At 41.5% G+C, this 25886-nt stretch overlaps 1 protein-coding gene across 1 annotated transcript in view; it reads left to right on the top strand.

The window, feature by feature from the left end:
• Positions 1 to 25886, top strand: part of CC2D2A (coiled-coil and C2 domain containing 2A) — a 3655067-nt gene that overhangs the window by 100350 nt on the left and 3528831 nt on the right. Inside the window, exon 3 of the mRNA XM_044062582.1 lies at positions 9272 to 9347. Within this exon, the coding sequence (XP_043918517.1) occupies positions 9272 to 9347 (76 nt within the window). The remainder of the gene's footprint in view (positions 1 to 9271; positions 9348 to 25886) is intronic.

The following is a 25886-nucleotide window of genomic DNA, read 5'->3' as shown; positions in this document are numbered from 1 at the left end:
CACATCCTTTCTTTCAATTTAATGAACTTGGAAGGTTTTGGTTCACTGTTTTCACCAGTCGCCCATGTGATTATGAGATACAAAAATCCGTGTAAGTGTCGTTCAACATTTTGATAGTAAACCGTATGTTATATGCTATATATATCAGTGTCATCTTGGTGAGATTTTCTGAAAATAGGGTTCACCACTTGAAGATATTCACCAAGACTCGATTAATTCAGTTCCGGCAGTACTACTCAACTTTCCTTGCTGATTTCATCATCTCTCCATTTTAGCTCAGTGCAGGTAGCTCCATTAACAACGAGCTCTGCACACAATTGTTCATATGTTCATAGATATATAATAGGCTAATGATCACCAGGGCCTTTATAAGCCTAGCCTTGCAACCCAACCCAATTGCATCACCTGATAACATGTGCATATTAATGGGGGATTATGTTTGTTAGGAGTATGCTAATTAGGCATTTGCTAAAAATTATATTGCCGGGGGTATGTTATCAAATGTTTACCATTTTTCTCTGTCTATAAAAGACATGTGAGCTCACTCAGGGAGGAATTTATGATTACTCACCCAATGGTCGAGGTTACATTTGAATAGTATTAGGAATGGAATCTCCTTCACATGGATGGGGAGCCTATTCCAGAGAACAAGGATCCTTTGAGTCACATATCTGTCTCGCCAGCATGTTCTGTTTATATCAAAAGCAAAGTTCAAATCACTGGAGCTAATGTTTCTGGTGCTGCTTGTTTTGCAGATTTGCAAAAGCAACAGCAGAACTGAATCTAAGGAGGCTTTTATATACCTAGAACAGATTGCCTGTCAGCAACCTGTAGGGGATCAACTATAGAGACAGAGCTCTAAGGCAGTCAGTATGGAAGAGTGTGTTAATACCTGAATTTTGTTGGTGAGGAGCCTCTGTGGGCATTCCAAATGTTGCATAGGCCTAGTCAGGCACATGCCGAAGGGGCATTGTACTCAATAATGGGTCTGATAAGGGACAAGAAGAGTGGTACTATAACTTCCTTGGACCTGGCATACATACCGTTATTGAGTGGCATAGAATGGTTTTCTTAATACCTTGGTTGCATGTTGGTCAAAGGCCCTATTATTGTCTACATATATTCCCAGATCTCTACTGGGTCAGCTCTTAGGGGTGTCTTATAAATGGAGTAATTTGCTTGAGTAAACTTTTTCCCTAAAGGCACTGTAATGCAGTTCTTTGCATAGAGTTTTAATCTATGGCTTTGGCACAAGTCATTTGTCTGTGTTAGATCCTCTTGCAAAATGTTAGTGTCATGGGGGGGAATTTGATAGCTCCCAATTTGTAGTTATCTGTGAACTTGATGAGCCAGAGGCCCTTGACATTAGCGTTGATCTCTGAGAAGTAGATGCCAAACAGGAGTAAGCCCAGCATGGAGCCCTGTGGTACTCCACTTGTGGCCTGCTCTTGATGGAGGTGGTCTTACCAGTCTGGATTTCTTGGGTCCTGTCTGTGAGCCAGCTGACAATCCAGAAAGTTGTGTAGAGATTTATGCCTAATTTGGTGATTTTATCCACAATACCTGAGTGGCGTATTATGTTGAATGGCTTAGCCAGGTCTAGATTGGTGGTATGCACCATTTTCCCTTCATCCATTGCCTTGGTTACCTTCTCAAAGAAGTTTACCAGATTGAGTAGGCATGACTTCCCTTTGACAAAACCAAACTGAGATTGCTCCAGTCTCTTTAGGTTGCCAATGTCTTTGTTGATCATTTCCATGATGATTCATTTCATAACTTTACATACTAGATTAGTCAGACTAATGGGTTTGTAGGTTCTGAGATTGGTTGATGGTCCACCCTTGCGAAGGGAGTAACTGCTGCCATCCTACATTCGCATGGTAAGTAGCCTCTTTTGAGACTGTAGTTGAAAAGTGACTCAAGTCATCCTTGCTGGTAAGGATTTCGCAATAGGTGGCGGGGGGGGGGGGTCAGTAGAGTAAAGTTTGATCTGAATTTGTCAGCCAGCTGATTTGCTATGCCACTGTGCTCAATTAAAGTGATGCCATTTGCTATCAGTTTAACACACTGTTGCATGTTACCTTTCAGGTTTCAGACATAGTTGTAGAAAGCCTTGTGGTTGTCTTTAGCCTGAGAAGCCACTTGACCTCATAATCAACCTTGTTGGATTTAATTAGTCCTCTTAGTTACCTGTTTAGATTTATTAGTGAGCTCTTTTTCTTATAAGAGTTGTTCTTTCTGACTTTGGCCATGACATTGTTTTGTATGTGTATTGCCTCTGAGGTTGCAGACATAGCTAAAGAATGGCTTGTAGTTGTCCTTGTCCTGTTAGGCCAAATTTATGTGAAATTTGGCTTTGATGGACTTTAATTTGCCCTCTAACTTTCTTGTTTAGTTTGAGAGTGCTTTTATGTTGCTGGGTGTATTACCTCTTAATTTTTGCCATGTTTTTTTCTTTCTGTTATACAGCCTATTAATGTAATTCCACAAATGTAGCATGTTTTTGTTAGTTCTGTACATATTCCTGATCAGTACAGCTCTCTGTGTAGCTATTAACATGCTTGTGTAGGGTTTTGTGAATAGTTCCACCTAGGTAGAAGTGTTGTCATGGTTTAGTGGGTCTTGACATTTTACCAGATTATCACTTAATAGTAGGATGTAAGTCTTAACGTAGTCCCTGAACATTCCAGGGTTAGCTGGAGTTGGGCTTTTATTTTTTTACTTCAAAGGGGACCATTTTGTGGCCTAATCTTACCAGAGAGGACATTACACTAGTGAGATGTGCAGCACTCAGCCATATTAGTGAGGACCAGATCCAGTATGTTTGCACCGCTGGTTGACATATTAACAGTTTGGCTCAGGGAGTTTGTGTTCACAAAATCCAGGCATCTTTGTGCATGCACATTTGGTGTCTTATATGATTCCCAGTTTATAATGGGGTAATTAAAGTCGCCCATGAACATGGTATTGGGTTGGATGGTGAATGTTTCCAGTAAACTTAAATATGCCTTATTGGAGTCCTGGGTCATAGAGGGAGCTATAGCTTGCAAGTAAGTGGTATGGGATTTTGCCTATGGTTATTTGAACATGGAGAAACTCAAGAACATCATCTTGTTTGACCAGGTATATGTATTTTTGATGTAATTTGGGACACTTCCACCTTTAGTCCTTCCTGTGTAGCAGCCATTCTAAATATGTGGAATGCATTCAAGCCTTGCAGTGCCAGGGTGTTCTCCATGACTTTAAACTATGTCTCCATGACTGCACAGACATCATCATTCTCTGAGGTGGAGAGAGCTTGTAGGTTTTCTTTTGTAAATGTCTAACATTGAGCAGTAACACCTTTAGATTTTCTTGTTTTTAATTTGCTGTGTCAGAAGTGTTTTCAGTTTGGCATTGCCTGAAAAAGGCAATATGAGAAAGGACAATGTTTTAGCTAATATTTGAAAGCCTAGAGGGGAGAGGTGCAGGGTACCTGACAAATCTTCGAACGCTCAAAATTTTGAACATTACATGGTCGAGACCAAATGTTCGAAATTTTGAGTGTTCGAAGATGGACTTCCAACGGCACCGTACGGTGCTCATAGGGACATTTTCTCTTTTCTGCACTGAAGTGCGGTCTCGGAGTTGGTATATATAAGTAGGGGGTGTGGGGGGGTGCAGCCCTCCATGTGGGTGGTGCAGGGGGGCTTGCCCCCCTGCCTACGCTGTTAGTGTTTTTTTTTTTTTTATTTGATGTTTGAACATCCAAATGTCGAACATTTGGTCTCGACCATGTAATGTTCGACATTTTGGATGTTCGAACATTTAACATAGACCCAAGGTGCAGACCATCCCTGGCAAAGCAGCATGGTCTGATGACCATCTCCTTCCATTCTAACAAATATTGCAGCAGCCTTAGAATAACGTCAGAAATTTAGCCAAGTCAGTTATCTTCTGTTCATATTGTGGCATCATCCTAGGAGAAAGTAGAATGCTGCTCAATGCTATGCTTATACTGGCCTGGGACACATATTCCGAGAGGTCTAGGATGTCTCTCTTAATATAGTCTAGTGAGGTACATCTCAGGCCATTTACACCCATATGGACCCTGACTGAGTCATACTGGTATTTGGGTTCCATTGACCTGCTTGCATGCGTAACATGGTGGATCCTGGCCTATGGTAAGCAACTGACCATGACTTTCTCCTTACTCAGCCTGGTGAGAGGGACATCAGTGTGTCACACAAGGAAATTTCAAATGACCAGAATGTTGGGATGTGTAGTGGTTTGCCTTATGTAGATTCTGTGAGCTGTGGCTGTATGTAATTATGTTTTGTCCTCACTCTATTTCTCCTACACTCTTTAGCCCACTCTATGCTCTAACATCTCTTCCCTCACTCTGTCTCCTAAACTCTCCTAGCCCACTCCTTCCCAACACATCCAGGTCCCCTCTACTTACCTTCAGCAAACTTACCCCCCTGCACACTGATAGGTTCTTGATCCTCTCCAGCCCTCTTTGGTTCTACCCGCTCCGTTCGCCCTGCGGGCTCACTCCGCTCCCCTACCCTGCCCCCTATTTCCACCCGCCCCCAGCACCCCTACCTATATTCCCCCCATAACCACACCCACTTCCATCCTACTCCAATCAATCACATATTCTCTAAAGAAGACCACTCCCTTATTTTCCCGCCCAAACTAACCTTCATTAACTTCCTAGACTATCCCTCCTAGCCAATAGGATTCCTCTTTACCCTCAACTCCCACTCCCTAACCACTCCCTCTCCACTCCTAAACACAACTCTCCACTCTTATATTATTATTTCAGTCCTTAACAGCCCCTATATACATATATCTCCCTTAGAACCACATTTACTTCATCAACAATATTTCAACTTTATATACTCCCCATTTCATTATGCTTTCAAAAATCTCATTCATCTCCTTTTTACTTCTAATAATTCTTAATTTATCCTACCTTTACTACCTCACCCAACCCCTTAACTCATACCACTCACAATCCCTCCGTGTTACCAACCACCTAAACTCTCCCCTACCATATTCACACACTCCTATTTCTCCACATCTGTATCCTATAAATAACCTCCTATTTTTCTCATACAAACTTATCACCTCTCAGAAACATTTTACCCCCATAGCAACTAGCAAATTCTTTAGATTCACAACAGAACCCAGTCTTCTTACTAAACTGTCCAACTACCTTACTAATCCATTCTTACATCTAATCTTCAGTCAATTATCAGGTAACATCCATCCCAACCCAGGCCCCTCCACATCTTCTACTGCAGACAAGTCCATACTATTTACTTCTAACGCCCAAAGTATAGTCAACAAAGTCCCAAACCTCCATGCTTGGCTCATACATAATAATCCTGACATCCTAACCATTTCTGAAACATGGTTAAAACCCCATACAAAAGACTCTGAAATTATTCCTCCAAACTATTCTATCATAAGAAAAGACAGGTCCCATAAAAAAGGAGGTGGAGTAGCTCTCCTATACGCATCCTCATTATCAGTTACCCCCTATAACAAACCTATTCCACACTTTAAAAATGCTGAACTACTCCTCACCTTACTCCAAGTTAACCTACATAAACACATATGTATAGCCTCAATCTACATCCCCAGGGATAATATTTCTACACTTGAAGATATCCTCTCCTGGCTCTCCAACAATATTAACAATGAAACTATAATCTTAGGAGATATGAATATTAACTGGGCCACCATTCAGTCTCATAAAAACCACCATAATATGAACCTCTACAATTTTTCACAGCTAATCAACAATGTGACATACCCCTCAAAAAACATTTCTAGCGGCAGTATTCTAGATTGTATTCTAGTCTCTCATCCCCATTATTTCTCTGACAGTGGCACTCTTCCTGATCCTCTCAGTGACCATATACCCATCTTCACTCATAGACTCCCATCACCCCTGCATCGCACCCATAATTATATTACTATCCGTAACCAAAAAAACTTTAACCCAACAACCTTTTCAAACTCTCTAAAAGCAATTAACTGGAATTGTCTAAAAACATTATCTCTAGATAACGCAGTTTCCCATTTCAACTCAATATTCCTAAAACTACTTGATTCCCAGGCACCCTTAAGGACTAAAAGAATAAAAATTAAAACAGCCCCTTGGCTAACCAAAAGCACGCTAGCATCTATGCGACACAGAGATAAAGTCTGGGCACACTACCAGAAAAAAAATCCCCCCTAGTCCATAATGAATATAAAATACTTCGAAATAAGGTAAAAAAGCTCATAATCTCCGATCGACAGAATTACTTTTCCACACTCCAAAACAATAATAAATCAAACCCTCAGAAATTCTGGAAAGGTATCTCTACTCTCCTTAACCCCAGTAAACCAGATACCCCTACCCCAGACCCAAACGCTCTTGACCTAGATTTGGCTACCCAATTTAACTCTTTTTTCATTGATTCTATTTCCAAATTAACATCATCTTTCTCTAACACCACTACATACTCCAATACTCCCCCACCAGCACTCTACCATGCACTGCTACTACATCCTCACTCCCATCTACTAACTCTCGTCCCTCCTCTCCTTCTCCTACTCCAACTACTTCATTATCTTCTTCTGCCCCTAATTCCCCCTCTTCACACTCTCCTTTTTTCTCATTAAAACCTATACCCACTTCTACTATAAAGAAACTCCTTCTAAAACTGAAGCCATGCACTAATGCTCCTGATAATATCCCTTCTTACTTTCTTAGCAAAGCTGCTGAAGCAATCTCCTACCCCATTAGCATTTTAATCAACTGTTCTATCCAAGAATGTATGGTACCTCAAATTTGGAAAAAGGCCTTTATCATACCTTTACATAAAGGTGGCAACAACAACAATGTTACTAATTTCCGCCCCATCGCTATTCTGTCCCCCATCTCTAAACTCCTAGAAAAATGCATCCAACTACAACTCCTTCCACATCTCTTAGATAATCACCTACTAACTCACACACAACACGGCTTCAGACCAAATCATAGCACTATGACTGCCCTCCTCTCCTTCCTTGAAATTGTAAATAAAGCACGAGACTCTGGCCAAATTGTTTCTACCCTACTACTCGACCTCTCCAAGGCCTTCAACACTATCTCCCACAGCCTGCTATTAACTAAACTCTCAAAACTCAACTTATCTCCCTCCTCTCTGAACTGGTTCTCCAGCTACTTATCTAACAGGTATCAAGCAGTCAAATGGAAAAAGGCCACCTCCTCATTTCTAAATACCCCCACTGGGGTACCCCAGGACTCTATACTGGGTCCTCTTCTCTTTAATATTTTTATAAATGATTTCCACAACTCTATCCCATTCTCAGATATCATCCAATATGCTGATGATTCTACTATTATTTGCTCTGCCACTTCTATCCCCTCACTCAGAAAACTGACTCAGGATGCCTTTACAACCACTGAGCAATGGATGAAAACAAATCACCTAGCACTCAATGCCTCTAAAACTAAATTAATGTTATTTACCCCCTCTAAGGCAATGTATTTCGATATAAACACATTCTCCATCACTAGTCAAAATAATGTACCCCTGGAACTGGTGTCAGAGACCAAGTTACTTGGGGTCCAAATTGATAGCCAGCTCAAATTCAACTCTCACCTACAGCTAAATATCAAAAAAACCCATCAAAAACTAGGTATGCTTTACCGACAATATCATTATCTGACACCTGCTACCAAAATCACCCTCTCTACTTCATTTCTCATCCCCTCCCTTCTCTACGGAGCTCCACTCCTAACTAATCTACAGTCCTCTCTAAAAACACAACTTTCCTCTTGCTACAACAAAATTGCCAAGTTCGCTACCAACTACAAGTCCTCCACACACCACTGTTCCTCTCTCCAAAAACTGAAATGGCTAGAGCTACCCAGTTATCTCACATATATTCAACTAAATCTTGCACATAAGCTTATTTTCAACCCTTCCCTCTGTCCCTCCCTTTCATCATCTTTTAAAATGCACCTTCCTGATAGAGTATTACGATCCAACAATCAAAATCTGTTAGAAGTATATAAACCAACTCGTCCCCCAGGAAAAAATCGTCTGTCTTATGGCCTTGCACACCTTTGGAACTCCCTACCACCTTCCATTCGCACCACCCACAGCCATTTTATTTTTAAAAGATCTCTTCATTCACATCTTGTATCCCAGTGGGAATGCTCTTGCTCCCATCCCACATAACTTACTCTTGCAAATTCCATCTTCCTTCCTTCCTCTGTTTCCTCCTGCAACTCTCCTTGTTATTCACCCCTAACTCTTACATATTAATTGCAAATTAAATCTTCCTTCCTTCCTCTGTTTCCTCCTGCAACTCTCCTTGTTATTCACCCCTAACTCTTACATATTACTATCCCTATGAAAATTGGAAATAATGCTCTAAGCCACACCCCGTAAGTGTTTGCTTCCGAATATGATAATATTTCTCAATATTTTCATGCTAAATTTCCTTTTAGTCTGTATTATCTACTAAGTATTTACTTGCAAATTATTTTTCTGTATCTTTAACCTTTGTATAAGTGTATAATTTGTGCAACTATTAAGAACAACCTATTGTAACCTTTTTAGTTTTGGAGCTTTTCTCCCAAGGACTCCATTGAAAACGGGTTCATTTGGCCCAATGGACTATCCTGGTAAACCAACTGCAAATAAATAAATAAATAAATAAAATAAACATTAAAGGTGGGAAAAGTTTTGAAATTAGTTATTGTGGTCTCATTTTTTTATATCACAAAAACCTGGCATCTTAACAGAGGTGTGTACACTTTTTATATCCACTGTACAGTGTAATGAAACTATACCACAATATCCGAAACAGTAAAAAGCAATATAGCAATATAGAGTACAAGAAATCGAAACTTTCCCTCACAATTGTCTATGGCAGTCTGAGTGAGCTTTTCCAGTAAAACCTTGAAATGTTTTATTTTATCCCATAAATACAATGTTTAGTTCCTAGCTTATCCCTTAGTTCATGGGTAATTAACCTCAAGTGACTTGTTCAAATTTTTGTGTGATTCATAAGAGAGACACCTTAGTATAAATAATTTGGGGACCCTACCTGTACTACTGGTAGGGTCCCCAAATTATTTATTCTAAGCTGATGTGAACTCTCATTTTGGTGTGACTGTTTTCTGTTGTATCAAAAATGTTTTTTTACTGTCAGACTTTGTTCTAACATGTTTGTTTTTACAGTTATCTAACTTAACATCTGAATTTTTTTCTCACAGTTGATAGAAGATGTTCCTGATTCAGTAGCTGTTGAACCAGTTGAAAACCTAATTGTGATTTCTCATGGGCCGAGAAGTATGTATTTTGTATTTGTTGAAACAAATTGTTTTGAAATAATTTTGTACTTTATAAAAAGCTGCATTGCATTTAAAGATGAGTGCTGTCATCATGTAGGAATTCTATGGCAGTATTCATAACACTTTAGCTTCTCACTGTTATTGCCTGGCAGTTTGGAAGTTCATATTCTTAATCCTCTAGGCTAATGACCCTCATCATTTAGTCCAGAGTTTGAGTCTGTCAGTCCCAGTTTGCTTGCTGTGTGAATCGAGTAAGTCACTTAACCAGAAAGTGCTTTTGGATCTCCCCTGAAAAGAGGTTTGTGTCTAGTGGGTTTACCAAGTTAAAAAAATATATATGTGGATAGGTTGTCCTTGCTGTAGCCAAATTTCCACAGCAGTTGAGTTGAATGAATATAATTCTCATCTCTTAGTGTAACTCTACCACTCTCAATAAGCATTCCCTTGCTGGTAAGTGCTAACTTTTTTTTTTGCTGCTTTAAAACTTTTGGTAACTTGAGTGAATTTTCCACCGCAAATGCTTTTGTTGATTATATACTGCGGTGGTGGTGCTGTGGTAGCGTTGTCGCCTCACAGTAAGTCGTTGTCTTGTTCGATTCTCAGCTAGAGCATCTTCTGTGTGGAGACATGCGTGAATGGGCGTACCTTCATTGAAGGTTGTGCGTCAGGGCTAGCAATTGGGCACATAAACATCCACTGCCAATCATTAACGGACCGGAGTTCCGCTGTGGAGACCCCTAACCGGGAAAAGCCGAAAGACACAACAACATTCTGGGTAAAATTTGCAGTTGGCAAATATCTTAAAACTTAACTGTCTCTTTCTTACTTAGATAAAACAGACTTGTATACTTTCTGATAGAGTTTTTTTTGTTTTTATTACGTAATAGGTTATACACTAAAATCACAGAGTTGCTTGAGCCTCCTAAGAATGTCTGCAGGTCTCTGTAGCTTTCAAAGCAATTACTACGGAAACAAAAAAGGGACAGAAACCTACTCTAAAACTGGAAGTATGGGTACACAAGTAAATAGCTAGTTAGAAGAAAGCAGTGTCAAGATATATTTGAAAAAAATGCTGATGGTTCTCTTAGGAGTTATAAAAGAACTGCCAGGGTCGGAGGAGAGAGCAAAGTACCTTAAATAGTGAAACTGATTAGTTGGACTGTCCTTGGGATTGGAGGTTCCTTGAAAAAGTGCCAGAGGCCATAGACTTGGAAGAATTATCAACTAAGTCATACACACAACGTAAAGAGAGAGTAGTGACTAGTACAGTAGAAGAAACTGATTAATTTAAAGCAGATGTTTCCTCACAAGAAGAAACTGCAGCCCAAACATTCCTCATACTGCCAAAATTAGTCAGAATAAACATTGTCATGTGAGCCTGACAATTCAGAATTCTGGAAAATTACAGCTGGGGTCGCATACAACACTATCCCATACCCATTAATAATCTCATCCTGATCAGAAAGAGCAGAATAGGAATTAACTAATTGTTTAGCAGCAGCAGAATTAAGTAAAGCTATAACTGCTGGGTCAGGTTTGGGAAGAGCGTATAAAAACTTAAAAAGTCTGAGGAACTTTATACATTTTATATGCCTTTTTAGGTGAAGCAGGCTGGTTGTCAAGAAAATTAGAGGCAGGGATGCACACATCATCCAAAGCTAACAGAACTGGAGGAATTGAAGGCTTAAGAAATTCCTTCTGTAACAGCTGTGATGATATGGGCAAGTGCCAGCATAGCCAACTGGAGTTTTGTAAAGAATGATATATCCCTTGAATATAAAACTGATTTATACAAGATGCCTGTGTTACAAATGTATTAGAACTGCATGTCATTTGTATATCAAACTGATTTTGTACAGATATTTGTGCTGAAAATGTATTTGTGAGTTTTGCTTGTGTTGAAATGTATCAACAGTGCAACCTGCTGAAATGAAGAGAAATGTACATCTATTATTGTAGCTGAATTAAATGTATATGTTTTAATAGAGGATACTGACACAGCAGAGATTAACTTTAAGAAAAATAAGGGAAATGTAAATAAGCTGTTAAACCCTTAAAAGGCACCCCACAGTGCTGAATAGGACCAGAGATGACGGGTCTGGGGAAGAGCCTTTGCCCATTAGCTTAGTTAAAAGAGGGGAAGCCCCAGGCATTGCCATAAATATTTAGATGTGTATTGTGGCAGTCTGTGCTAACTTCCTGTCTCAGCTTAAAAGTGGAATATTGTGAGAACCTAGAGTCAGATGACCAGATGAAGTCATTCTGTGAGCCCTCTTGGAAATGATATTTTAGATATTACAAAGATAAATCTGAGAGTATTGAATATTCTGTTTGGGATGCCTAACTAGAAAGACCCTCACCCACACCATCTTGCCTTGTGGTAGCAAGTAATTTAACTAGGGAACAGTAAAATTCTCTTAGATTCAGTCAGGAATATAGTAAAGCTTAGTTTAGATGTCCATCAGTGTTCTTTTTAATATTTCCTATGATCTGAACTCAGCGGTTTACTGTGAATATATGTATTCAGTATTTTCATGCTGTTTTATTATTATAAAATATATTTAAAGCTTTTATTGTGGCTGATCCTTGTAGAAAGTACTTAACCTTTGAGAGTGCTTATATTTATTTATTTGGTGACACTGTGTGGGCCACTCCAAAAGGCCTAGCCATCTTGGTGAACTACTACCATTTGTATTAGTATTAATATTATACAGTATAGTCGAAAACCCTTTGTTAAGAGCCTTATAGTACTGACTGTTGGCAGTGATAACTACCTTATAATTTGGGCAAAGTTTGTAGAGCGGGCACCTATGCCAGCCTTTCCCAGGTGTGTGTGTATGTGAAAATTAAATCTTAGAGTGTGTGTGTCAGCTACTTGGGGCAGGGGCACGAAGCACTGGGCTTATGTACAAAGAGGGTGCTGGAGGACATGGCTTGGATGCTTGGCTGAGGACCTAACCTTACAACTGTACCTGTGGAGAGTCTTATTGGGACCTGGAGGGAGAGAGATAGAGAGACATCCAGACTCCAAGCTGAGTGTGTTCCCTTAAGGGAAATTATACTTGATGCAAAGAGGTCTGCATCTGGAAATACAGAGTGTATCCATTTTTATTCCAAGTGAACGTTCCTCTCCAGTGTCAGTGGTCAGGCTCTGTGATTACTGGCCCATGCTGGGCCGGTAATCAAGGAGCCTGTCCATTGACACTAGATAGGGGCGTGCACTTGGAATACTGAATGTATCCATTTGTATTCCAAGTGCACATCCCTCTGCAGTGTCAGTGGACAGGCTCTTTGAATACTGGCCCAGCATGGGGACATCACATATTGCTGACCATCAGTAGCAGTGGTGAGCAACATATTAATTAGTGGCAGTGGTGGGATCATCATATACTCGCATATTGTTGAGCAGTGGTGTGGATATTGAACACCTGTAGCCTGTAAGCAGTAGTCACTAAATAAGGTGCTTGTACTCTTAAGCAACCACATAGTAGACATTCAGAGTTTCATATCACAATGGTTTTATTTATTTACTTTTTGTTAGTTTTGCTCATCAGGGAGAGCAGGTAAGAATGTCGGCTGAAGATTATGGCAAGCTGACGAGGAACTAGTTGACTGAGATATGCCAAGCCAAAGGACTGGGACATGCCAGCCTGACTAAAGGAAAAATGATTGCAGGCTTAATCACAGCAACAGCACAGACCAGCAGTCAGGAAGATAACCTGTCTGTTGATAGAGACTTGCAGCTCTCAGAAAAAGGACAGTTTAACTTTTCCTCAGAGGGCTTAAAAACCCATCTAGAGTTAGAGACTTGAACTGTAGGCCAAACATTTGGAAATAGTCATCAGAGGTACTGCGGCATTTGTGGGCTGAAGAAAAAGAGAGACTAAGACATCTGGTAGTCAAAGAGAGAGGCAGAGGCAACATGAAAAACAAATGCTGATTCATTCCCAGGGTCATGAAGGTAATGGAGAAGGTAGTAACCATACTCCAGAAACAGTAAAGAGCAGTAAACTTCTTCTTCAGTACTGAGAAGGTGATAATTTTGATAGTTTTACTCATATGTTTGAAAGAGTATGCAAACAATATAATGCTGACCGAGGGCTGTGGGAACAGTTCCTCAGCCACTTACTCCATGGTAAAGCTGTAACTGTTTCTAAATTGTATGATACTGATGTGAAGCCCTGTTTATTATCCAGGTGTTTTAAGTTAACACCTGAAGCTTACAGAACAAAGTTTTGTGACCATAGACACAAGGCAGATGAAAGTGTATGTGATTATTATATTCCTGAACTAAGCAGTTATTTTCATAGGTGGATGACTGGATGTCAGGTCACAACTTTTCAAGGGCTGGCAGACATTTTGGTAAGGGAACAGGCCCTTAGCACTTTGCCTGAGGACATGAGAATATGGTTGGCAGACAGGGAATGCAACTCTGCAAATGAGTTGGGGAAGAAGAGAGACCTATACCTAGCAAGCAGGGCATCACTGCACAGGAAAGGGATACCCAGTGCTGCACATGTATATAAGGGAGCCCATGGTGGACAGCTTACAGCACCCCAACAGAGTCCATCCCTAACAGGGGAAGCCACTAGTTCAGGTACATGGCTAGGATCAAGGGTTAAATGTTAATATGTAACCAGTGGAGCCATGTAGTATATAGATATCCATGGAGGCAAGGTGAGGAACAAATGGTGAGGGAGCTAGCAAGTGGGAATAACAGAATGCTAGTGGTAAGTTGTCTGGAGACATCAGGAGTAGCACACTACCATCAGAGTTTATATCCAGTCTTGGTGGATGGACAGCAGGTGACTGCCAAGAGAGACACAGCCTCTGATATAACCATTGTGAAGCCTGCAGTGGTTGAAGAGGAGCAGTTGCTTGGGCAGTCCACTCCAGTCAGAGCTTTAGGAGGGATCCCATTCCAAATGCCTTTGGCCAGAGTTCACCTTGAGTGGGAGGGTGGAAAAGGAAGCAAGCAAGTAGGTGTGTTTGAGGATATTTCTGCAGATGTCTTGATAGGGATGATTTTGATAATGCAGTACCTTGTGTGCATGCAGTGACACAGTCAGACTTAGAGACAGGCATGTGGATGTGGTAGACTGAGGGATACCCAGACAGACCACACATCTAAAGTCAAGACTGGTGATGTGGCTACTTCAGAGAGGGAGCTACCCAGTAGCAGTGAGACTGAAGGTGAGTCACAGCTGCTGGTGGGTACTGATGTTCCTTTGGACAGAGTGACTGCAAGGGCAGAGGTGAGTAGTAGTACCCAGGCAGACAGTGAGGCACCACTGTCAGAGGATACCATACTTCCAGTGGATGGGGGAGCTGGAAAGAGTTACAAAGAGAGAGAGTTGAGACAGGTTCAGCTCTCAAACCCTACTACTTACTAGTGTTTTTTTGTAAAAACATGAAACATATTTTTGCTGTAGTAATTAAAACTAATTAGCCTCCAAAACTGTTTTGCCTAATACATTTGCTTATAGCAGGTTATCTCTACTCAACCCAGTTGATTTCTTTGCAATGTCATAGAAACCATTGATAAGTGTCACTCTCTTCATACCACCTACCACATCTCTGTCAAGGCTTCTGACACCAGTCTGTATGTGGGTATCAGAGACAAATTCTTCAGTCTTGTTAACTCTTAATATTGTTCACTGGACAGCTAACTGGCATGCAATCAGAATGTGCATTATTCAGGAAGAGATCATTTCCTTTAGCTGCAGAACTGTCACTAGCAGTATTCTAAGGGCATAGTCTGTTTATATCACAAAAGTGAATCTGGGCATCCAACTTCTCTGGATAACAATGTCTGTCAATGACTACAAATAAACTACATTCGTCAGATTCATCCCTTAATATCCATATTGTCTACCAGGGCTTGGATCAGACCAGTACCTAACATGTTAGCCATGGGCACATCCTAAATGTCAAGAAGCACAGCATAGTAACTTTCAGTAAAGTCCCTATCCACTATTCTAATCACATCGCCAGCATGTCCACTGTAAACAGACTCTTATTAGAGAAATAGTTTCCAGCACAGATGATGATTTCTCTTTGACTACCATGTGTCAGCAGTCATTTGGAAGTCTTTTGCTTTGCATAGCTTATCTGTTAAGCTCATTTATATTAAAGCATGTCCAAGCTTGTCTCTACTCCTCCCTTATTAGACTCATCATCAGATACAGTACCCCTTTAGAATATAACTATCTGACCATCTTGTACAACTTTGAAAGACTTCAAATATAGTTAACTGATAAAATCTCCAGTTTAAGCCATTTAATGTATAACTGATAAAATCTCCAGTTTAAGCCATTTAATGTACCTGGCAGGTTAAAAGCTCTCTTCCCTCTTAACTCAGTCTAATGTAGCCTTCTCAAAGGTGATCTTTGCTTACTGTTTTGTGCTGTGAAAGACTGCTTTTTGTCCTTCTCTTCCTTCATAGAAAAGTCTGACAGACACCAGATCTAAAGACCTAAGCATCCAGCGTATGATCATGATATATTTTTTTTCTATTGCCTCTCTCATCTTTGGAACAAATTCCTTTTGCACATCAAGCAAAGTACCTGTCTAACTACCTTTAAAGCCAGTCTCGATCACTGGATAGATAACTGCAAGCTCATTCATAGTATTAGTGCTCTGATTTTTCCTTCCATGTTCTTCTATGCATTAAACAATGTTCTGAAAAATTCCTCATTAACCTGGTTTGATGTAAAGGTGTCACCTGTCTTCTGTTCTCCATACTATCTCCTACCACATTATATCAGCTATTTGTTTTCTTCATTTCTCTTAATCTACAGTGGAGATATTATCGCATCTCTCTCAAACAAAACTGCTACTCTCTTTCTCATCCATTACTTATGTGGTCTACCAATACCTCCCAAAATTCTCTTGAGGCTGTCTTTAACCCTTCTTTAATCAAATCATGTCTCATAGATTAGCCCTGCATCTCCTTCATTTATTCTTAATTTTCTGTTTATCCTGTTCCTCTTGATAATCTTCATCATCATCCCATTCCACATTCCACGTAGTTCCTGTTAACTCTTCCCATCATTCACTTTCAATCACCCACTTCTAACTGCCTCCTCAACTTTTTCTTTCCCTGAACAAATCGGGTCCCTTTCCATGCTTCCCATCCTCACATCATCTGGTGTTTTACATGCCAACACTCAGGTTTCTTTTGGAGATGCTACAGGCTGAACTGGATACTGTTGATATGATAGTCTGTCTGACCCTACTCAGTTTACTACTACCTTGACCCTTATAAGGGAAAGTGGTTTAGAAATTAAGATGATGTTACTGGAGCACCATTTGTACCGTCAAGTTCCTTGGCAATTTCTCGTGCAGTACATTTTTACAACACTTATTTGCTGCTTTTGTCCAACAATCAAAAAGTGGGATGGAAGCGGTAAGTTAAATCAGACTAAGATTTTTCTGCCCTCTTTTATTTTAAATTTCTAAGGGATTCTCTAAACCCTCATACAATTTTGACCTAATAGCAAGGGCGTTCCAAAAAGAATTCAGGAACCCCCAAACCCAAGATCAGCCCAACTAATCAGTTTGACTAATAGACTTTGTTCCCTCCTCCCACCCTGGCAGTCCTTTTCCCATTCCAGAAAATCCGAGTCTCCACTTTTCTCTTTAACAACAGATAGTTCCAGATAAATAGGTTCTGAGGATAATTTGTCAAGTTTATAGACAGCAGTGAGAGCATATTCCTCCTTGCCAGAGGGTTATTCCTAGTCTTCCATACAGATTCATTTCTTTCCACCTGTCCTTCATTACATGCTGTTCCAGGGAATAATAGAACCAAATGTACTTCTGCTTTCATGTTGCAGTATTCTTAACCTTAGGGAGTTGCTGCCTGCAGCACCGGACATCCGGCCAGTATACCAAAGTCTTGAAAGCAGGGGTACATGTGACGTTTCATGTAGGAGCCATAAACTGATGCCGGCTATATCTGTGATGTCTGCATGTACCCAATTCAGAAGTTTTCTGCCGCAGTGTGTTTCAGACGTCCAATCACTAGCTCCAGTAAAAGTTTGTTTGACTTTGCCAATCCGTTTTTTGACAATTGTTCCTGGCTGTCTGCATTCAGATAAGTACTCTTGTGGGTTTTTTCTTTTTTACTTACCTTTTTCAGATACATGTCATCTAGTAGGTGAAAGTGTGCTTGTGGAAGACAAATTCCACATAAGGACACACACGATCAGGGTTTCTTTTGTTTAATGGCAGGTCATGACTTGTGATATTTGCCAATCTCTTGTCCCCAAAACCCTTAGAAGTATTTTGTTGGCTTTAAATCTCTATTTGGCATATCAGCATCTCTTGACATTTGGCTCCCAGCATGGAAGGCAGAGCGGGTACCTCTGATAAGCCGCCAAGGAGGAAGGCTAAGAAACTTTGGCCTGACAATCCAAGCTGCACCTCAGAGGTCCGGTGAGGTTCTCAAGGCGAGTGTCAGCCCATGATCGCTCCAGACTTCAGGTATTTCGCTGTTACCCGGAACCAAAATGGAAGCCGGTATAGTGAATATCCAGAGTATGTCCACTGAGTCTTTACAACCATCAGCTCCTGATGGTGAAGGAGGAGCCACGGCTTGTGGCATCGGAGAGGCCTTCTGCTGCCTTGCCATCCACTGCAATGTCTGCACCCAGGCATACTACTGCTCCTTCTACTTCATTAAAAAGAAAACAGAAGGAGAAACACAGGGCTAAAGACCCTACTCCAGTTTGGGAGACCTTTTCCTCAGTCTCTTTTCAAGGCCTTTCATGTACGCCAGACCCAGATTCCCCAGTCAGGCCAACCGCTTGTTTCACAGGAAGAATCAGCGGAAGAGTCTTTCTCCTCAGATGAGTCCCTGACCTATTGTTCTCGTATTGAATCCCCTAAGGATTTTACTACTTATGAAGAAGAATAGTCTCTCACTCCCGATTCCCTGGAGAAGATTTTTCCTTTGGGGATACTATTTTCCTGCTTAGGCAGCATTTTAAGTGGGAGGTCTCAGATGTTTCTCAGACCAAGAAAAGATATTTTGAACTCCTACAGATAGAGCAGCCCTCACCATCTGCAGTTCTGCCTTAACTCCCAGCATTCCAGGATGCCTTCTTAGCTGCTTCCCAGAGCCCAGAGTCACAGCCTTCTGCTAACAAGACACCAGAGAGATTTTATAAAGTGACTTCAAAGGGGCAGTACCTTTTCAAAAATCCACCAGCAGACCCTGCTGTTATTGCAGTTTCAGTTGACAAGTCTTCAAGGCAGCTGCCTTCATCTTCCTTTTATCCCACTGATAAAGACAGTAAATTTATGGATAGGTTAGGGAAGAAGATATATACTTCTTCCACCTTGGCCATAAGAGCACTTAACTAACAGACTCATATGGCCAAGTTTGCTCTGGATTCCATGACCAAGGCCTCTAATCTGCTGTCTGACATGCTTGACTCACCAGCTAAGGCTCAGCTGAATACCCTTCTGTCCACAGTATCCCAGGTGACAAGACACTCAAGTGCAGCTATGATGCTGTTGAAACCTTTCCAAATCCTCTGCTTCTGGTCCTGTCTTAAGGAGTTTCTCATGGTTGAGACTCCAACCTTTGCGTTTGGATGTCGAAGCTAAATTGTTAGATGCCCCTTTGGATAAATCAGCACTCTTTGGAGCTGCTTCTGCAGAGTTACTTAAGTCACTGCAGGAAAAGGAAAACACTCAAAGAATCTGAGACATTTACTGGTTTCACCTGTTCCTAGATTCCATAGGAACTACCCCCAAAAGCCTAGCGTTGTCAGGAGACAGTCCTCCCATTCCTCTTTTGCTCAGTGCAGGCGGCGAAGACAACCTAGGAAACAGTCTGCTCCTAGATCTTCTTCCACCTCAACACCTTCTTCCTTTTGGAGGCAGAAAGACCCAGATAGAGGATCTCCACTGTGACTCTTTCCCCTTGCCCATGTCCACCCCCCTCTCCCAACACCTAACCCTATCCCTACCCTCCTGGCAGAAAATTATTAGACTCTGCTCCCCTACCTGCCCCCCTCATTACTGCCTAGAGTGCTTTGGTACTCCCCCCAAGGTTAAGAATACTGCAACATGAGAATAGAAAGACACAGAGTAATTGTGTAAGAACTTTCCATAACCATAGATGTCCTTCTCTTCCATGTTGCAGTATTCAATCCCACCCAACTACACCCCTTCTCTTTTGACCATATTATAAACTGAGTCCTTTCCCTTTCTACTGACTTTTGTGTCTTGCATGGGGTTTTATACTATCCTTACTCCTCTTATTCCTGGGGGCTCTCTGTGTGCGGCAGCCAGTTGTGAATTGGGTATATGCAGACATCACAGATATAGCTAGCATCAGTTTATGGCTCCTACATGAAACGTCGCACATATCCCTTCTTTCAAGACTTTGGTATACTGGCCGGATGTCTGTTGCTGCAGGCAGCAACTCCCGAAGGTTAAGAATACTGCAACATGGAAGAGAAGGACATCTATGGTTAAGTTCTTACACAACTATTCTTTCCTCCTTTCCAAGCTGTGAAAGGTTTTTATTCAAGGATGTTTTTAGAGCCAAAGAAGGAAGATGATTGGAGACCAGTTCTGGATCTTTCTTCTTAGACCTAAATGTGATCATACTTAACTTCTAAATGATGTCACTTCAGAATCTGTTACTTGTTCTTCCACACTCAATTTTCCTGGTGACACTACATTTAAGAGATGATTATTACATTCCATCTGATGATGTAATTTTCATTAATTCTTCAACTGATGGGTCTCAGAACGCCAGCTTAACATACCTCAGATCTGATTTGCTGCCATATAGTTTCAGATGCAGATCCTCTCGCTCTAGAGCTATTGGTGTATTTTTGGAGTAAAACAGTGAGTCTTTTGAACTTTTTCCTTCAAGTGGCTATCCTCTGAATTACTTTAACCTTCCTCCCTTTATTCCAGTAAATATTTCTATTAGTCGAGTCCTCCTCCTGTGATTTTTAACAAGACCTCATTATTTCCTTCCAGTACCATTGTTACTTCACCTTTCTTCTCCTTCTCTTCCTACCCATTTCTAGTGTATCCTTGACTACCATAGTTGATATTCTTTCATGCCTTTTCGTGTTAAAAATAATAATATATTTTTTTTTTCATTTTTTTAATTGTTTTCCTTTTTTGGGCCTTCCCTTTCCTGGGGTTAGCATGCAAGGATGGCTGACAAACCAACTGGTTTCAAGAACTGCATCTCCTATGGACACAAAATACCCAATTCAGATGCACACAGGTAATGCTGCCCATTTAGATTCAGATGGTACTATTTGTGCCGGTTTCACTACCAGGGCACTAATTGATAGATGTAACAAACTAGTTTTGAAGGGTTTTCTTCCTCCTCCTCCTCCTCCTTCCTGTATTCCAGCTGGGACTCAAACCCCTGCTAAGAAATCTGGCAAAGGGAATTCTGACTTGGCTCTCAAAGGCAAAGAGTCTAGAAAGAAATCTCTGGATCCTACAGTGTTGTCAGCTACAGCCTCAGAACCACTTCCAAAAATGTCAGAAAAATGGATCTGACAGCTATGGATCCTACTACCTTGAAAATCATATTGCCTCTGATCTGGTCACCTCTCTGTTCACCTGATCTGATACCTTCTAGACTCCCTTCCCCATTGAGTCTCCACATAAGCACTTGAGGCCACAATCCACTAGCACCTTACTCAGGTCTTCCAGGAGTTTGTCTGAGGCTGAATTGGCTAGGATGATGAGGAAATTCCTCAGATCTCAGATCCAGATGGAGGTAATTCCTTCTCCGTCCCCCATCATATCCATGAGCCTGCCCATGACTAGTCCTCCTTTAGTTTATTCTTCTCCATTCTGGCCTGTGGTTTTGGTGACCTCTGATCTGAGATCCCTGAGGGGTGATTTTATTGGATCTGAGGACAACTCGGTCTTCACCTCCGGTCACTTCCCTGAGCCATCCCGCTCTGAGAAAGAAGACTCTTGGAGCCAAAGCATCAGAAGCAGATCTGGAAGGCCAGGGTTGACTCCAAAGTTGTTAGAGCCATCCCTGCCCCTCGGAGCTTCAGCTTTGGACAGCTTGTGTGCAACTTCATCCTGGGGTCAAAGGCTTATAGGGATTCAGTGGTCGGCTGTGCAGGAAATGTTGTTTGCTCCATTACCTCCAGCTTCAGTGTCTACTAGGCACTCTGCCTTTGAGATTGTGGACAGGGCTTTCTCTTTACCTAGAGAAAGGGCATCCCAGCCCCTTGGAAAGTGTGTGTGTGTGTGTGTGTGTGTGTGTGTGTGTGTGTGTGTGTGTGTTTTCCACTGTCCAGACAGTCCCTCTGGACTCCCCTATCACTTCTGGTACCTCACTAGACCATCCCACTGATGATGTCCCTCAGAAGAAAATGTGTAAAAGGAGGCACTTGGATTCCCCTCAGGAATCTCTCACTAAGGACACAAATTTCTATGAATGGGAGGTGTCCAGATCTTCACCTGAAGACATCTCCTTTGGAGACCTTCTTGAACTCATAAAGCAAAAAGGTGGTTGGTCTTTTGATACCCCATCCCAAGAGGCATCAGTGTTCCTGGAGGTTTTTGGGTTTCAGCCAGCTACGTCTTGAGTGCCCCCTCGGCTGATAAACTTGTAACCCTCTTTTCACACCAGCCATAGAAGGAACCAAATACTGTAGAGCCCATCCCTAAGTGCCCAGACAAATTTTTAGCCCCTCCAAAGGACAGATCACATTGAAGCAGGTGGGATCCCAGCTGATGCCATGGTTGTGGCAGCAGCCACTAAGAAAGAGTTTGCAGAGCAGAGCTGTTCTGTCCATCCCTATAACAGGGAATTTAGGACCTTGGACAGATTCGATAAGTGCATTTATACTTTAGTGACTTTTGCTCTGTGATCATTGAATTACATGGCACACTTCATGAGACTGCAAAGAGATTTGACTAAAGAGCTCCCCAAATGCTGGATCCCAATCCAAACCACCTGTCTTATCCAACAGGAATGGCTCATCTGGACATAACGGGCCTCAAACTGACTGCATGCTTTTTCTAGTTCCTTCCTGATCTGTCATATTTTATCTTCTCAAAAAGCTTCTTTTAGAAAAACTTATAAAAGTAAATGGAGGAGATTTGGGTTCTGGGGTCTTAAGAAGGCTCTGGACCTCTTTTCTGCCCCTATACCAGCTGTAATTGACTTTTTAGCTTCAATTTTCAATGAAAAGACTAGCTTTTTTACCATCAAGGACCAGTTGGCTGCTATTTCAAACGTCCATCTAGGTGAAAATAATTCTTCATTGGCTTCTTCTAAATTATGCAAAGCTTTTCTCAAAGGAACTTTTTTACTTGGACCTCCACTAAAGGATCCCTACTCTTTCTTACGATTTAACTATCTTGTTTCAAGTTCTAACCCCAAGGCACCTTTAAACCTTCAGCCAGGTCCAGCCTTAAGCTTTTGTCCTGGAAAACCATTTTTCTAGTCGCTATTACTTCTTCCAAAGCCCCTTACCTGCTTTTCCACATTTTTCAAATAAAAAATGAGCAGCACGCCGTTTCTCCCTAGAGTCTAGTTAGCCAATTACCGTGGATTACCTTTCCAAAAGACCGATTCTCATGGTCTGAACAACTGTAAAATTATTTAGAAATGATTCGTTTTTGTGAATGCTAATCCAGCTATGGATGCCAAGCTCAAAAAAGATTTTCTCCTTATTCTTAGAAGTTCTGTATTTCTGTAACACTTTTTATATTACTTTAAAATCTCAATAACACAAAAAATAAATGATGTGAAGTGATTCTCCTTTATCAAAATCTAATATATTTTATTTCAAAGATAAGTAAGCTCTGTTGTAAAATCCATGGCATATTTTGTTTTTTCATTTCTTGCATTTTTAAATATATATCATTAAATTCCATACAATAATTATAACTCAAGAGTTTTACAAAAAACTTGATTGGTTCTAATACAAACATTTAAATTATATTATAATGTAAATCTGTTGCAGAAACCACCCAAATATTTTCTGATCGTTTAATTAGTTAACTCTGGGATGTTCATCGTGTTGCCCTGCTGCAGTCATCACACTTGGGGTTATCCTGTCGTCAGGCGGTCCCACAGTCGGACGGAATTCCAAAGTCTTGGTCCGGCGTCGGTTGCTGTCGCCTCTTCCCTGACGTCAGTGTGCCAGGGGTATATATAATGCAACTGACACCATTTTCTTCAGTCTTTCTTGCCGCGGGGTGCCCAAAGCAGAAGCAGTTCGCAAGTGCCGGTCGGCCGACTCCTGAGATTTTAGAATTCAAATTTCAGACCGAAGTCTTCTATAAAGCTAAGTGCCCCTTGGGGAAACTTTTCTTGCCTCAGACCGATGTCAGAAAAAGTTAACAATTGTATTTCTTGTGGGAAGCAAATACCTCATAAGGATTTTCATTCTTATTGCATACCTTGCCTAGGCCCAGACCACGACGTCACTTCTTGTCGGTTTTGTGCTAGGTTTAATAAGCGTACTATTAAAAGACGCTTTGATTTCGCATGACACTACTTTGGTAGGAAATTTAACTACAACATGCCGTCGGAGCAACCGACTACCAGCGTGCACAAAAAATGCAGGGATAAGGACAGGTAGCCCAGGCCTAAGCCAGATTCCGAGGCCTCGGCTGATCCGGTCTCCAGTTCTCCAGTCCTCAGTGAGGCTCCGACGCAGCCCCTGACTACTGCAGATCTGGAACCTGAGACCGCTACGGAAATTTTGACGGAATGTACCAGGCCGACGCAGCCTTTTACTTCAGGCCCTTCCGACGACTTTGCTTCAAAAGACGTCGGTGCTACAGAAACGCCATCAGTTTCTGAAGGCGTTTTCAGACCGACTACTCTTACCATTAAAACGTTTTCTAAGTCGAAGACTCCTTCTAAAACTAAAAGGACTGCACTTCAGTCTCCTGTTCAAGGCCCTATGCCTAAGAAACAGATGCTCAAAATGGCTGAAGATTTGATTTCTTTAATCAGGGGTTCACAGCCCCCTCCTGACAAAAGGCCTAGACAAGAGGAAGATTTTGCTTCCTCTGAGCAAATGTCCATTTCTTCAGACTCCTCTGAGGACCAAGACTATTCCTTCTCTCCTTATGAAGATTCTGATGCTGAGGACTCTATTCCCTCAGCTTCTCCTCCTGAAGACTACTCCTTTGGGGAAACTTTACACACTATGAGGGAACATTTTCACTGGGAAGTTCAAGACTACTCTGATTCAAAGAAAAAGCTCAGAGAGTTTCTTTTACTCCCCCAACACAGTCCACTTGCCATCCCACCAGTTTTGGACATTGTGGATGATGTCTATTTAGAATCCAGTTTCAACCCAGACTCTCTACCTCCTGCTCCGGCTAAGCCTGATAGATACTACAGAGTGCCTGATTCCCACAAATTTCTTTACAAAAGCCCAGTAGCTGACCCAGAGACTATCTCCCAGGGTCCCAAGGGGGCTAAGGCTTCTATGGCAAAAAACCCAGTACCTTCTGAGAGGGATTCCAGAGCACTAGACAGGTGGGGGAAAAAGGTTTACACCTCAGCCACACTAGCTATGAGGGCACTGAATTGTCAATTTCATATTCTTAAGTATCAGCAATTTCTAATCTCTCAGTTAAAGCAAAAAATAACCACTCTCCCTCAACAATCTGAATTGAAAGAAGTACAGGATCTGTTGCACGCCACTGAGCAGGTGGGCAAACATACCTTACAATGTGGGTTTGACTCTTTGGAGGCCTCCTGCAGAGCAGCTGTCACTGGGTCTGTTATACGTAGGCATGCTTGGTTAAAGGAACAAACTCTGCCTGATCATGTTAAAGCAAAACTACTAGATGCTCCCTTACAGCAGGATGTTCTTTTGGAGTTAAAGCAGAAGAAGTTTTAAAGAAAATGGAAGATAAGGCAAAATCTATGCAGACAGTCAAAGATTTCCTACAAGTACAACCCCCTCGCTTCAGCAGAAACTGGCCAACAAAAAATTGGTCCTTTCCAGCCACTGACAGACCGCAGAGGTGTAAATACAGACGCCCAAGGGGCAGAGGACAACCACAAGCCCAGTATAAGCCTCGCCAATGGGGCACTACAACACAGAAGGGAGGAGAAGACAGGTCTCAATCCACCAGAAGGCAAACTCAATGACTTGCACCTCATCTGGCCAAGCAATACTCTCTTGGCAGCCCCCTTGGGGGGGGGGGGGACTCGCACTATTTGCAGACATCTGGCAGGTAGTCACAAAGGACAAATGAGTCCTAGACATAATTTTACGAGGATACAGATTCCACTTTCACACCTTGCCAATGAAAAGAGGAATGCCAAACCTGCCACAAAATCAATGGGCAGAGGCACAAAAGCAAATTACAGCTCTCATGGACATGAGAGCCATTCAACTGGTACCTACTCGAGAGCAAGGCCAAGGATTTTACTCAAGACTCTTTCTAGTGTCCAGAAAGGACAATGCCTGGAGACCATCTGGACCTTTCAATTCTAAAGACTTACTTACAAGTACCCAAATTCAAGATGCTAGCAATACAGCAGCTA

The sequence above is a fragment of the Protopterus annectens genome, chromosome 2.part1 (genome assembly GCF_019279795.1).
Source record: "Protopterus annectens isolate FY-2018-M chromosome 2.part1, PAN1.0, whole genome shotgun sequence".
NCBI classification, from domain to species: Eukaryota; Metazoa; Chordata; order Ceratodontiformes; family Protopteridae; genus Protopterus; species Protopterus annectens.
Note: the sequence above shows the minus strand (reverse complement) of the source record. Positions and strands in the feature narration are given on the sequence as shown.